Source organism: Zea mays, chromosome 4 (genome assembly GCF_902167145.1).
Source record: "Zea mays cultivar B73 chromosome 4, Zm-B73-REFERENCE-NAM-5.0, whole genome shotgun sequence".
Taxonomy (NCBI): Eukaryota; Viridiplantae; Streptophyta; class Magnoliopsida; order Poales; family Poaceae; genus Zea; species Zea mays.
This window is the reverse complement of record NC_050099.1, coordinates 247533397-247549312: the sequence shown is the minus strand read 5'-3', so window position 1 is coordinate 247549312 and position 15916 is coordinate 247533397. Positions and strand designations below refer to the sequence as shown.

Below are 15916 nucleotides of genomic sequence, written 5' to 3'. Positions count from 1 at the left end.
TTGTTGCTTGAGAGTTGAAGTGCTCGATTTGGGCCACCTCATCCTCATCATAGTCCTCATCCCCTACGGATGGTACCTGTGCACCAAACTCAACAACATCCCATATACTTTTGTGGAGTGAGGTTAGATGAAATCGCATTAAATCACTCCACCTAGCGTAATCTTCACCATCAAATGTTGGTGGTTTGCCTAATGGGACGGAAAGTAAAGGTGTATGTCTAGAAATGCGAGGATAGCGTAGGGGGATCTTACTATACTTCTTGCGCTCTTGGCGCTTAGAAGTGACGGAAGCCGCGTCGGAGCCGGAGGTGGATGTTGATGAAGAGTCGGTCTCGTAGTAGACCACTTTCCTCATCTTCTTTTTCTTGTCCCCACTCCGTTGCGGCTTGTGGGAGGAAGACTTCTCCTTCTTCTCTTTGTGTGAAGAAGATTTCTTCTCCTTTCCTTTGGAGGAGTCCTTCTTCTCCTTCCCTTTGGAGGAGTCTTTCTTCTCCTTCCTCTTGGTGCGGGACTCTTCCGATGAAGTGCTCGTGGCTTGTAGTGGGCTTTTCGCCGGTCTCCATCTCCTTCTTGGCATGATCTCCTGACATCACTTCGAGCGGTTAGGCTCTAATGAAGCACCGGGCTCTGATACCAATTGATAGTCGCCTAGAGGGGGGGTGAATAGGGCGAAACTGAAATTTACAAATATAAACACAACTACAAGCCGGGTTAGCGTTAGAAATAAAAACAAGTCCGCGAGAGAGGGTGCAAAACAAAACTCAAGCGAATAATGAAGTGTGACACGCGGATTTGTTTTACCGAGGTTCGGTTCTCGCAAACCTACTCCCCGTTGAGGAGGCCACAAAGGCCGGGTCTCTTTCAACCCTTCCCTCTCTCAAACGGTCCCTCGGACCGAGTGAGCTTCTCTTCTCAAATCACTTGGGAATCAAACTTCCCACAAGGACCTCCACACAATTGGTGTCTCTTGCCTCAATTACAAGTGAGTGTTTGATCACAAGAAAGAATGCCAAAGAAAAGAAGCGATCCAAGCGCAAGAGCTCAAATGAACACTACAAATCTCTCTCTCTAGTCACTAAGGCTTTGTGTGGAGTTGGGAGAGGATTTGATCTCTTTTGGTGTGCTTTGTAATGAATGCTAGCTCTTGTATAGTGGTTGGAAGCTGGAAAACTTGGATGCAATGAATGGTGGGGTGGTTGGGGTATTTATAGCCCCAACCACCAAACTTGACCGTTGGTGGAGGCTGTCTGTCGTATGGTGCACCGGACAGTCCGGTGCACACCGGACATGTCCGGTGCACCAGCCACGTCACCAATGCCGTTGGATTCCGACCGTTGGAGCTTCTGTCTTCTGGGCCCGCCTGGATGTCCGGTGCACACCGGACATGTACTGTTCAATGTCCGGTGCGCCAGTATGGGCGTGCCTGACTTCTGTGCGCTTCTGGCGCGCATTGAATGCGCCTGCAGGTGACCGTTGGCGCGAAGTAGCCGTTGCTCTGCTGGTTCACCGGACAGTCCGGTGTACACCGGACATGTCCGGTGAATTATAGCGGAGCAGCCGCAGCGTTTTCCCGAGGCTGGCGAGTTCCGGAGGCCGCTCTTCCTTGGAGCATCGGACACTGTCCGGTGTACACCGGACAGTCCGGTGAATTATAGCGGAGTGCCTCTAGAAATTCCCGAAGGTGGCAAGTTCGAGTTGGAGTCCTCTGGTGCACCGGACAGTCCGGTGCCCCAGACCAGAGGTGCCTTCGGTTGCCCCCTTTTGCTCCTTTGTTGAATCCAATACTTGATCTTTTTATTGGCTAAGTGTGAACCTTTTACACCTGTATAACTTATGCACTAGAGCAAACTAGTTAGTCCAATTGTTTGTGTTGGGCAATTCAACCACCAAAATTAATTAGGGACTAGGTGTAAGCCTAATTCCCTTTCAAGTGCCTTCCTCAATGGACCGATCAAGGAAGAGGTCTATGTTGAGCAACCTCCCGGCTTTGAAGATAGTGAGTACCCTAACCATGTCTATAAACTCTCTAAGGCGCTTTATGGGCTCAAATAAGCCCCAAGAGCATGGTATGAATGCCTTAGAGATTTCCTTATCGCTAATGGCTTCAAAGTCGGAAAGGCCGATCCTACTTTATTCACTAAAACTCTTGAAAATGACTTGTTTGTATGCCAAATTTATGTTGATGATATTATATTTGGGTCTACTAACGAGTCTACATGTGAAGAATTTAGTAGGATCATGACACAAAAGTTCGAGATGTCTATGATGGGGGAGTTAAAGTACTTCTTGGGATTTCAAGTGAAACAACTCCAAGAGGGCACCTTCATTAGCCAAACGAAGTATACTCAAGAAATTCTAAACAAGTTTGGGATGAAGGATGCCAAGCCCATCAAGACGCCCATGGGAACCAATGGGCACCTCGACCTCGACACGGGAGGTAAGTCCGTGGATCAAAAGGTATACCGGTCGATGATAGGTTCTCTACTCTATTTATGTGCATCTCGACCGGATATTATGCTTTCCGTATGCATGTGTGCAAGATTCCAAGCCGACCCTAAGGAAGCTCACCTTACGGCCGTAAAGCGAATCTTGAGATATTTGGCTTACACTCCTAAGTTTGGGCTTTGGTATCCTAGGGGATCCACATTTGATTTGATTGGTTATTCGGATGCCGATTGGGCAGGGTATAAAATCAATAGAAAGAGCACATCGGGGACTTGCCAGTTCTTGGGAAGATCCTTGGTGTCTTGGGCTTCAAAGAAGCAAAATTCGGTTGCTCTTTCCACCGTCGAAGCCGAATATATTGCCGCAGGCCATTGTTGCGCGCAATTGCTTTGGATGAGGCAAACCCTGCGGGACTACGGTTACAAACTAACCAAAGTCCCTTTGCTATGTGATAATGAGAGTGCAATCAAAATGGCGGATAATCCCGTCGAGCATAGCCGCACTAAACACATAGACATTCGTTATCACTTTTTAAGGGATCACCAACAAAAGGGAGATATCGAGATTTCATACATCAATACTAAAGATCAATTAGCCGATATCTTTACCAAGCCTCTTGATGAACAAACTTTTAACAAACTTAGGCATGAGCTCAATATTCTTGATTCGCGCAATTTCTTTTGCTAAATTGCACACATAGCTCATTTGAATACCTTTGATCATGTCTCTTTCATATGCTATGACTAATGTGTTTTTCAAGTCTATTTCAAACCAAGTCATAGGTGTATTGAAAGGAAATTGGGGTCTTTGGCAAAGACAAAGGCTTCCACTCCGTAACTCATCCTTCGCCGTCACTCCAAGCATCTCTCCATTCTTGGGGGAGAAAGCGTGAGCACCAAGCAAAAAGACTTCGTCTTTGGTATAATCTTAACTCATTTATTTATGACCAAAGGGGAAGAAAGTACTTCAAGGGCTCTAATGATTCCGTTTTTGGCGATTCATGCCAAAGGGGGAGAAAGTATGAGCCCAAAGCAAAAGGACCGCACAACCACCTAATTTTAAAATTGGAGATTTTTCAATCAGTAAATTTCAAATTGGTATCTTATTGTGTTCAAAAGGGGGAGAAAGCAGTATTTCAAAAATGATATATCAAAACCCTTTTGAATACTAAGAGGAGGATCTCATTTAGGGGGAGTTTTGTTTAGTCAAAGCATTTGAAACAGGGGGAGAAAATTTCAAATCTTGAAAATGCTTTGCAAAATCTTATTCATTTACCTTTGACTATTTGCAAAAGAACTTTGAAAAGGATTTACAAAAGATTTTGCAAAAACAAAACATGTGGTGCAAACGTGGTCCAAAATGTTAAAAACGAAGAAACAATCCATGCATATCTTGTAAGTATTTATATTGGCTCAATTCCAAGCAATCTTTGCACTTACATTATGCAAACTAGTTCAATTATGCATTTCTATACTTGCTTTGGTTTGTGTTGGCATCAATCACCAAAAAGGGGGAGATTGAAAGGGAATTAGGCTTACACCTATTTTCCTAATTGATTTTGGTGGTTGAATTGCCCAGCACAAATAATTGGACTAACTAGTTTGCCCTAGTGTATAGATTATACAGGTGTAAAAGGTTCACACTCAGCCAATAAAATGACCAAGTATTGGGTTCAACAAGGGAGCAAAGGGACAACCGAAGGCACCTCTGGTGTGAGGCACCGGACTGTCCGGTGCACCACCGGACTGTCCGGTGCACCACCGGACAGTGTCCGGTGCACCAGAGGACTCCAACTCAAACTCGTCACCTTCGGGGAATGCCAGAGGCGACTCCGCTAAAATTCACCGGACTGTCCGGTGTACACCGGACAGTGTCCGGTGCTCCAAGGAAGAGCGGCCTCAGGAACTTGCCAGCTTCGGGAAACCAGAGCGGCTGCTCCGCTATAATTCACCGGACATGTCCGGTGTACACCGGACTATCCGGTGTAACTGCGGGGCAACGACTACTTCGCGCCAACGGTCACCTGCAACAGCATTTATTGCGCGCCAACGCGCGCAGAAGTCAGGTGTGCCCATACTGGCGCACCGGACACGCTACAGTGCATGTCCGGTGCGCCACCGGACATCAAGGCGGGCCCAGAAGTCAGAGCTCCAACGGTCGAATCCCAACGGGTTTGGTGACGTGGCTGGCGCACCGGACATGTCCGGTGTACACCGGACTATCCGGTGCACCATACGACAGTCAGCCCCACCAAACGGCTAGTTTGGTGGTTGGGGCTATAAATACCCCAACCACCCCACCATTCATTGCATCCAAGTTTTCCAGCTTCCAACCACTATACAAGAGCTAGCATTCATTGCAAAGCACACCAAAGAGATCAAATCCTCTCCCAACTCCACACAAAGCTTTAGTGACTAGAGAGAGTGATTTGTAGTGTTCATTTGAGCTCTTGCGTTTGGATCACCTCTTTTCTTTCGCATTCTTTCTTGAGATCATACTCACTTGTAATTGAGGCAAGAGACACCAATTGTGTGGTGGTCCTTGCGGGAAGCTTGATTCCCAAGTGATTTGAGAAGAGAAGCTCACTCGGTCCGAGGGACTGTTTGAGAGAGGGAAAGGGTTGAAAGAGACCTGGTCTTTGTGACCACCTCAGGGGAGTAGGTTTGCGAGAACCGAACCTCGGTAAAACAAATCCTTGTGTCACACTCCTTATTTGCTCGAGATTTGTTTTGCACCCTCTCTCGCGGACTTGTTTTTATTTCTAACGCTAACCCGGCTTGTAGTTGTGTTTATATTTGTAAATTTCAGTTTCGCCCTATTCACCCCCCTCTAGGCGACTATCAATTGGATTTGAAAATTTATCTTCTCAGCCTTCTGCGACGGCCTCGAGGAGGCGCGGTATTGGCGCGAGTGGCGGTGCGACTTTTCTGCACCCAGAAACTGGTGCGCCGAGTGCATGTCATGTGGGCCTGGGCCCCCATGCCAGAGGTTGGACCATCGGTCGAAGCCGAGTGGGCACATAACCGCGGGGCGGTTGCATGCTCTTTGTGCAGCGTTTCGCCTCCTTGACCGCTGGTTATGGTGAAGATGGAAGGGCGAATAACCGCAGGGCGGTTGCACACTCCCTGTGCAGCGGTTCGCCTTTTTGACTGCTGGTTGCGGCGAAGATGGAAGGGCGTATAACCGCGGGGCGGTTGCACGCTCCCTGTGCGACGATTCGCCTTCTTCGCGCTTCGGGTCAGCTTGTATGACATGTGGGGCCTGACCCTCATGTCATAGGATGGGAACCCTGGTGCGCATCGGGGGAGACCTTGCCTGTGACGCTTCGGGGCGCGAGCGGGGAAATCTGCCTTTAAAAAGGGGTTCACCCTTCGAGTAGCAGCCATGTCTTACTTCTTTCCCACTTGTGGTGCTCTTTCATCTTCGAGCTCTCTGTGCCCCTTTGCCTTCAAGGTTCCTGCTTTGTGTCGCCATAGTTTACCATGGCCTTGTGACTTCCTCCCGAGCGTGCCCAGACTGAGTGAGTGCTCGAAATGGTATACCGCCTGATTGGATGGAATGTGCCGGTATTTGCCAGGAGGACTTGTGCAGGGGTCTCTCCTTTCGGCGACCTTTCCACCGAAGAGTTTGTGTTCTTTGTTTCCAAACTCCCAGCGGGTCGGTCCCGTCGATCCCATATTTCTTCGTGCAGCTACTGGAGGGGCCTGGCCCCCGGGCTCTACCCGCAGTGTCCTGTTTCATTCTTCAGGCGGCCATCGTCACCTACTTCCGCGGGATGTCCGTGGAGGCGATGCACTTTCCCGCTTCTTCCTCCAGCATTCGGGGGGAAGGATGATTACTAGCCTCATGGAGGTGGGCAGCGGGCTGAGCCACGGCTCCATCCCACGCGCCCCCAGTGTCTTGGGGTGGGAAGCGAGCCATGCTGCGGATCCATCTCTTTGACTTTGATGGCTTTGGTGCCGCCTCCGATGTTGTCTCCCACCGCTGATCGGGGCGTGGCTGTCCGTCCACCGCACGGGCGACAGTCGCGCCGTGCGCAGGTCTGCCACATCCGTGGCGTCCCCCACGCCGCCGGCCGCACTGTTCCGACGCCGTCCGGGGGGTCGTACAAGACGTCGTACGCCGTGGAGGTGGCGACCTCATTCTTGGATGGTATTGTCCTCACCCCCGTAGGAGGACGGGAGCAAGGACCTCTTCGTGCGCACTGTGATGGCCGTCGTTGCTAGCAAGCCACCAGGGTGAAGGTGGCCGCTGTCGCTGGCGAGCCGTTGGTGCTCGGAGTAGAGGTGGTCACCACCGCTGATGAGGCTGCCCGTTGCAGAGGTGGTTGCCTCTGCTGGCGAGCCGCTCGGAGCCGAGGTAGTCGTCGCCGCTGGCGAGCCGTCGGTGCAGAGGTGGTCGCTGCTGTCGGTGCTGAGGTGGTCGCCTCCGCTGGTGAGCCGCTCAGAGCTAGCTACCGCGCGACCCTACTGGTGTGGAGGTAGTTCATACCTGTAGAGTAGGGAGAGCACCTAGAGGGGGGTGAATAGGTGATCTTGTGCATAGTTAAATACTTGTAGCCACAAAACTTGATTAAGTGTTAGCACAATAGAATCAAGTGGCTAAGGACCGACCTCTTGTGAAACACAATAGTCACAAAGAAAACGAGCACAAGAGACACGGTGATTTATCCCGTGGTTCGGCCAAGTATAACACTTGCCTACTCCACGTTGTGGCGTCCCAATGGACGAGGGTTGCACTCAACCCCTTTCAAGTGATCCAATGATCCACTTGAATACCACGGTTGTTTTCTTTCTTATACTCTTTCCCGTTTGTGGTTTTTAAAGAAATGTGAATTGGAAGACCAACTAAAACAGACTCTGTAATAGAAAAACCAATAAAAGAACCTCTTTTTTTACTGCTCTTCTCAACAACACACAAATTAAATATCTTCCCCTGAGAGTGAATGCAAAATGAGTATAACCACTTCTAAAAATGTTCAGACGCGTGCATGCATGCCTAATACCAATATAGTACCATGGCAACCACATATTTGTGCATGCAATTAACTAGAACCAAAAGAGGAGGTAGAGGTAGGGAGGGAAACTCGCATGGCCACACACTTTCATCTACCGATCTCCCTTTTCCGATGTGTCCTACACTATATATACAACAACCAACAGCAACCATGTCAATCCAACAAGCAAACCTGCAGTCATCTCCTCCACCACCACCACCAAGCTCAACAACAGCCAGCTCGCGAAAATAATGAAGAGCCGCAGCATGGCATCATCGGCCGCGCTCTTGGTGCTAGCCCTCGCGCTAGTGGCGGCCACCGCCCCACAGGTAGCGGAGGCAAAGAAGAAGAGAGCGGCGGAGAGCGGCGAGGCGGCGGAGGCGAAGAAGATCCAGGACGACTTCTGCTCGACGCTGTGCGAGGGCAAGAAGGGGACGGACCTGGTCGTGTGCAAGGAGTCCTGCGCTCTCTCCCAGCAGTCCAACCTGGTGCTGTACGGCAGGATCCAGTGCAAGGGCAAGTGCACCGAGCAGAAGGGCATCACGGCGCCGGCCATGAAGGTCTGCCAGGAGGAGTGCGACAAGGCGTACGTGGTGAAGGCGGCCGAGGTCACCAAGGCCTGCAGCGTCACCTGCGCCAAGGAGAAGAACCCGCGCCTCAGCGAGAACTGCAAGAGGTCCTGCACCCCTCCTCCTTCTTGAAGCGAAGCCCCTTGAAATGAATGAACCATGCATGCATGCATGTATGCATGCGCCGGGGTGACGTGGCGTTCAGCTCAGGCGCTGAGCGAGTCTATACGTACGTCGTCACCGGCTGGCCACGCATGCGATAACCATCTGATATGGACGGAACTATATATTGTATTCCTATTAATCTGGCATTTTCTAAGCTAATTGTTTTTTTTCCAAATATACCGTCGATGGAACTCCAAATGTAATGTCACGCAAATGTGTGTTTTTCATCGATTGAATGGATAATAATAAAAAGGCATGCTGGCAGTTACTACTAAATAATCTTTGGGTCTATTTTTCTCGTTGGATGAATGTCTATATATGTGCCAAGTCAAGCACAGATTTTGTTCTCATTTTGAGATCTCAAATTCTCTTCGGGGTTAAAGGAAATATAGAGAAAATTGCTTTATTTTTTCTTTAATTTCCACCAATTTTAGAAAAAAAGAGTTTCCAAACTAGCCCTTCCAATAATAATGAATTTGCAAATGTTTCCTGCCTGAATTCACTCACCATTGACACGGACATTGTAATTAACGTAAGTATTGGCTGAGCAAGTTAGCAAAGAAATTATCGGTCTTTATTTACCATAACTTTCCGGTGTACAGCCTATACCGTCAGTCTACAGTCATATCAGCGCTATTTCAACTCTTTTTACAGACTATCAGCGCTATTTCAACTCTTTTTACAGACTCGATGCACAGCGAAACACGATTTTTAATAATTCAAGAAATGTAATCAAATGAAAAAATATTAAAAAGAATATATATAGCTAATTCAAAGTTTAATAAATTTACGTTAGAGGCGGAAATTTCGTAGTTAGGACCCCGCCTCAAATTCATATCTAGACAGGAATGGAACTACATGAACATGGGTGATTGTGGACGTTGGCGGATCTAGAATTTCACTATAGGATATGTCATCTAAAATTTTTATATATATATTCGTTCAAACCATTTAACAATTTTGTAATATTTTTACATCAAATTACACAATAAATTTTAATTTTGAAGGCTAAGTTAAAAACATAATTAATAAGTTTTAAATTTAGAAAGTAAGTTAAAGATATTCATAAATCATAATATAAATAGATGAAAAGTCATATTCATGGTTTATATGACTTTTTAAGAGACATAATCAATATCTTAATACCAAATTATGAAATAAATTATAATTGCATGATTGAATTCTCAACCCTCACAACATGTGATTGAATAAATTTCTGAGTCACTTCATACACTACCGGAATCCGGGTCTTTGTCGAGTGTCAGGCTCTTTGTCGAGTGCTATTTATCGAGCACTCGACAAAGAAGACTTTACCGAGAGCCGCACTCGGCAAAGTCCTGCGCTCGGTAAAGAGCTTGTTTACCGAGTGCGGACACTCGGCACAGAGAAACACTCGGCAAAGACTGCTTTGTCGAGCGGCAAACACTCGGCAAAGTCCTGCGCTCGGTAAAGAGCTTGTTTACCAAGTGCGGACACTCGGCACAGAGAAACACTCGGCAAAGACTGCTTTGTCGAGCGGCAAACACTCGGCAAAGATGGCGCTCGGCAAAGGGCCGTTAGCGGCCACTAGTACAGAGAAGTTCTATAGTGGCGGTTGTAAACCTATTTATAGTGGCGTTTTTCGTAACCGCCAGTGCTAGGGGCCAGTAGAAATCATCATTTTTACAGGCGGGTAACTGAGGACCGCCAGTGAAAATCGATTTTCACTGGCGGTCGGCGTAATAAAACCGCCAGTGAAAATCGATTTTCACTGGCGGTCGACGTAATAAAACCGCCAGTGCAAATCGTTTCCAGGAAACATAAAACATATTTTAGAAATAGTTAAAAAATTTATTTTTATTAGGGGGGCCTCAGCCCACCCACAAGTCGCGGCATTTTTCGCGCAAAATTCGCGCGCTACGCGGTTGTTAGTATTCGAACCGTCGACTTCACCCTCGCGCGTACCCTCCCCTACCACTCCGTCTATGACATGTCTTGTGTCTAGTTTGTAGTTGTTTTCTCCACATATTACAACCATTTGAGTGTAAATTGCTTATTTGAGACCCTAAACGAATTCAAATAAAAAAGTTGTCAACTACAAAGATAAATAATTTTTGAAGTTCTACAACTTTTATTTTGACACTTTTTCATCCGAGGTAGTTTGCAAAATTTGAATTTTAAATTTGACATACTTAGATTCAATTTTTGAGAACCGAAATGAGTTCAAATAAAAAAGTTGTCAACTACAAAGTTTCATAACTTTTAGAGATCTACAACTTTTATTTTGGTGGTTTTGTCATACGAGGCCGTTTGAAAAACTCGAAAAATTAAGGATAAAAATGATTTCTAGTGGCGGTTCCTTAAGAAAACCGCCACTAGAAATCGTATTTCTAGTGGCGGTTCCTTAAGAAAACCGCCACTACAAATCATGGAATTCTATTGGCGGTTTTCTTAAGGAACCGCTAGTAGAAATACGATTTCTAGTGGCGGTTTTCTTAAGGAACCGCCACTAGAAATAACACAGTCGGTGGATAACCGAATCCGCCTGTAAAAATATATCGTCCCCGCAGGCTTTGAGCCTTTTTGTACTAGTGGGCCGTCTACAGCTGACGACCGTCAGCCTTTGCCGAGGGCCGAAAGCCGACACTCGGCAAAGCAGATTCTTTACCGAGTGTCAAATATCTAGCACTCGACAAAGAGGGTCTTTACCGAGTGCCTTTTGTGGACACTCGGCAAAGCATTTTTTTTGCCACCAAACTTTTTGTGGTATGTTCCTACACTATGTAGACCTACATGTACCATTTTGGGACAATTATAACAGTATTTTCAATAGCTAGTAGATTTAGTTTGTTTATTTGAATTTCTTCAGAAAATTTAGATTTGAACTGCAAGTCACTCGAAACTTGGATAATCGTGCATGAAAAAATGATACACATGTTATTTAGCATACATTATGACCGATTTCAGGCACTCGTGCATGCAAAAGTCAAGTGTTTTTAAGGCTTTGCCGAGTGCTTCAGGCACTCGGCAAAAGCCGTCGGTTCCGATATGATAAAGAAATAAGAATATTTTTTAAAATTCTGGCGATTGAAGTAGATATATTTTTAATATACAAAGAAGAAATAGCGAGATATTGAACGTCGTGGTGGTTAGATTGATCAACTTTGAGTCCCGTTGTTTGGCAGGCAAGACACCACCTATGTGCATAGGGTCCCTTCGTGCCTCTGGACTCTCGAAAGTTCAAGACCCATCCTAATTTTATTTGACATTTTGTTGTTTTCGTGAGCCTACACTTAACAGCTTAGGCTCTAGCGCATATCGTGAGTCACGTCTATCGAAGAATCCAAGCGATCGAGTATTGGAATTGTTAGAAAACCTTCCATGTGATCTAATTCCAAGAGATGCGACCCTTCGTGGTGTCTCTTCATTATGTATATATATGTACACATTTCATGAGATCAATACAACTGTCACTTTCTCTCTACGTTTCTGTGTCTCGTTTTCACTCCGCTTCAACACATTATCAGCACCTTTGCTCTCCACCGAGCGGAGCGAGAAAAGGCCATGGCAGAAGCACTGTTGGACGGAAGAATAGAAGTGATTGCACGCAGTTGGTGAAAGAAGAATAGAAAGGTACGATGCCTATGGCTCTTCTTCAAATTCGCCACCATTCACATCACCACGAGAGCCGGACGTCACAAGGGCCATCGCGGCCACGGTGCTGCAAGCACCGGCCGTCACGGATGCGGACTCCGGTGTGGGCTCGGGGACGCTCCGATGCGAGCACGGCTAGCCCCAGCCCTAATGCGGGTGGGCGCAGCCGGCCGAGCCCGCCGCGGGCAACCGCCCTAGCACGGTCGGATCCCCTGGCGGCGCGCAGCCACGGGTCTGGTGAGCCACGACTCTTGCTTGGGTGGCGAACCCGACCCTTGGCGGCCACGGGCGAACGAGGCCGACCACGGCTCGAGCGCAGCCGGCCTGGCTCCGGCGAGGACTCCTCGGCGTAGGAGCCAGCGCGGACTCTGCTGGCCACCCGGCGCGGTGCGTGCTCGGCTAGCCGGCCTCAGCGAGCCCCGACGGACCACGTCGGTCCTCCTCGGGCGCGGCTCCACGGCTGCAACGCCCCTGGTAGTGGCGGGCGGCGGCTCGACCGCCCTCGAATCCCCGTCGGCCGCACACGGAGGACCGGCGGCGCTCCCTGTCGGCCGCGCGTCCGACCAGTCAACCACGGACGCGGCCCCGCGCGAGACAGGCGGCTGGGGGCTCGGCGCGGCCCTACGAGGCGCTCGGCGCGGCCTCCTCGGCACGCTAGGCGCAACCCGGCGGCTCTTCCCAGCGAAGGCAGGCGTAGAGGCGCCCCCAGCGCGGCTCCCCTGCACGGTCGCGAGCCCGGTTTCCAGTCCGGGTCACGTGCTCGGCGCGGACGATCGGCCACGGCCGCCGCTCGGAGCGACACAGCAGCCCGGCGAGGCGCGCAGACCTGGCGGCCTCAAGCCAGGCGCGCGGGCCACACATCGCCAGGTGGCGCGGCTCCCTGGTCGAGCGAGCGCACGGTTTGGCCATCTCTCGCGCTGGCGGCTGCTCCCGAGGACGCGCAGAGAGGCCCTGTTGCTTCATGGCGCGGTTTCCTGGAGGGCGCCTGGCTCCCTGGCGCCGGATGGAGAAGACCGACGGCGGCTCGGCCACGTGGTGGTCTGGGCGCGGTGCTCGGCGCTTGGCCACGAGGTGGTCCTGGCGCTTGGCGCGACAAGGGGCTGGGCGCGGCAAAGGTCGACGCATGGCGGCGGCAGAGGAGCACCAGCTCCATGGAGGCGGCTGGGGCAAAGCCCTGGCGGCGGCGGCTGAACAAGCTAGGGGCGGTTAGGGTTTGTAACCCTAGCTGCCCCATTCAGTATAAGGCGCTATGGGCTCCCTGGTGGGCCGTTTGGGCTGGCCAGCCAGGCTGGGCCGGCGTGCAGGCCGCCTGGCAGTCCGCCTGGGCTACTTTCCAGGGCCTAAAATGGTCTATATTTACCATTTTAAATTCTGAATTTCAATATAAGACTCAGTTTTATATGCAATTTCAGTTCCAAGTTATCTTAGACGTCTAAATTCGTAATTTAGACTGCATATACTGTAAAGACATATCTGTTTTATTGTGAATATAGCAGATTTTAGTTCGTGAATTATTATTTGTTTTTACATTTATAATTCACATATCTCGACTTAATTTTTGTTTTCGCATTCTTTTATGTTTGCTAGCAAAACAAAGCATACAATTAAGTCGACACCTAATGGTCTTTATGCAAAATAAAGTTGCATTTTTGGGAAAAGCATAGGGTGATGGAGTCCTAAGCACTGGTTGCGCTAAATTCTTTATAGAGTTTAGTAGCCCAGAGACCGTGCTTTAAGCCGCATTTGAAATGCCCATCACTATGAGGTCTACATCTTTCGAGATGATTACCTATACGTGCTACCCAAAAGATCACGGACCATGCAGGCGTCGCGGGCTATGGAGCCAGGCTGGACGCTGTAGTCATGCTGACTGCTAAAAGAATTCTTTTAATTAAGTTCTACTTAATTAAATGATGAATTCTTCCAAAATATCATACATATCTTGAACTTGGGATTATTCAACACATGATGAGATCTAGGCTTTGGCTGCAATAAGTTCTTGGAATTTATTTGCCCTGAGACCAAGCTTTTAGACAGCAAAATGTTATTTGCCCATCAATAAGAGGTCTACATCATATGGTTATGATGATTACTGTTGGGGGCCTCCGTCCTCCGAAGGTCCTCAAAAACATGATTTGACAATGTTTTCCGAGTGGATTATGTGAACAGGTATTTTCGAATCCAGAATTATGAATATGGAGCACGGCCAGGACGAAGCCTGAACCAGACGAAGGTCGAGTGCAGCCGAAGCTGTGCGCAGGGAAGCTTCGGCGCGATGGCAGAAGGGGGAACCGACTTAAAGATGAAAAGACTTCGGGGGCCTCGACAGATTTCCATAAGCCGTTAACAAATGTAATGGACATGGATGTAATTTTACGTGGGCTGCGTCCCGCGTCTATAAATAGATGAACAGTACTCCCGTACTGTTCACGCTGACTGGGCATTTGCTTTTGCGTCACGCTTGTACTCTTATCTTCTCTCAAGACCGAAGGTACATTTGTAATCTAAAATCATTTCTATTTTTGCATGTTAATGAAATAGAAATGATTTCATGATGATGTTTATTTCATATCTCATGATTTATGCGAATACTTTATCCTTCGTTGCTATGCTTACGAAGGTATGTCCTTCGTAACCTTCGTCCAAGATGCTTTATATCCCGAAGGGATATATCGTTATGGAGGACGAAGGACCTTAACATTTAACATTTTCTGTGTTGCCTTGTTCTTAATTCTTAATTCTTAGCATTTGAGAACAAGTCCCCAACATTGGCGCCCACCTCCGGTGAACTCACTTCCACTTCGAGTCTTCGTGAACACCTTCGGAAGCTATAGACCTTCGCTATGGCGCCGAAGAAAGTTTCAGCGGCTGGGGCTGCAGCACTACAACCGCTGGACCACAACCAGGAGACCGTCTCTCTTCGGGAGGCCCGAAGCCAGAAGAGAAAAGCTGTCAGCCCGACACTTCAGGAGGAAGAGCTAGACCAAGAAATCAGGGATATGGAAATTTTACATCAACAGGTGCAAAGGAAGAAGGAGAAGATGGCCCGGCTAGCTGAGTTGCAACGACAGATAGACGAAGCCTCTGAGGAAGTCCGCCATCTTACCCATGATGAGCAAAACAGAAGGCCCCAGCAGAAAGACCTTCGTCAGGAGGACTTCGTCAACGAAGATGACTGGTATGACAATTTCCATCAGGGAAATTTTGTTTTCGATGATGTTTCTCCTTTGTCCGCTGAGCTGCAGGCTACACCTTGGCCTTCATCCTATAAACCACCCCAGCTTCCTATGTTCGACGGTCACTCAGATCCGAAGCAGTTCTTGATGAGCTACGAAGCAACAGTGTCTTCGTATGGGGGCAATGCTGCAGTCATGGCGAAGTCTTTCGTCATGGCCGTCAGGAATGTTGCTCAGACTTGGTATTCCTCCCTTCGGCCAGGAACAATCACTTCATGGCAGAAGCTGAAGGATATGTTACTGACCAGCTTTCAAGGATTTCAGACGAAGCCGGTCACAGCTCAAGCCCTGTTCCAGTGTATTCAGGATCACGAAGAATACCTTCAGGCGTATGTCCGAAGGTTTTTACGACTGAGGGCGCAGGCACCGACGGTGCCCAATGAAATTGTTATCGAAGCCATGATCAAGGGGCTTCGTCCTGGACCTGCAGCTCAATACTTTGCTCGGAAGCCTCCTCAGACCTTGGAGAAATTGCTCCAAAAGATGGATGAGTACATTCGTGCTGACAATGACTTTCGCCAAAGAAGGGAGGAGGCCTTCAGATTTTCTGAAATGACCAGGGGCTTCGGAGGAAGATACTACCCGAGGCATGTCCGTTCCATCCACAACACTCAGAATGATGATAAGGGGAGTCAGCAGAACAGACCGCAGTGCTCCTCACAGGCTTCGGGGCAACAACAAACTTCCTTCCGGCCACCAGCTCCAAGAGGCAGAGGCGCCAGGGGCTTCGGCGGAAGATTCGGAGATCAGCCAAGGAGACTGTTTTGCTTGTTCTGTGGAGAAGGCAAGGGCCATACCACTAGGACGTGCCATGTTACAATCCAGAAGCAAAAGGAAATAGCCGAAGCTGCATCTCAACAAGCTCAGCCGAA

General features: G+C 48.7%; 1 protein-coding gene across 1 annotated transcript; it reads left to right on the top strand.

The window, feature by feature from the left end:
- Positions 1–7627: 7627 nt before the first annotated feature.
- LOC100276549 (uncharacterized) lies at positions 7628–8447 on the top strand. The gene has a single exon (NM_001150311.2). The coding sequence runs from the start codon at positions 7693–7695 to the stop codon at positions 8140–8142; it is 450 nt and encodes a 149-aa protein (NP_001143783.2). The 5' UTR covers positions 7628–7692; the 3' UTR covers positions 8143–8447.
- Positions 8448–15916: the final 7469 nt, after the last annotated feature.

Excerpts from the sequence above, each read along its gene's own strand:
- LOC100276549 (NM_001150311.2), top strand. The coding sequence starts at position 7,693 with ATGAAGAGCCGCAGCATGGCATCATCGGCCGCGCTCTTGGTGCTAGCC.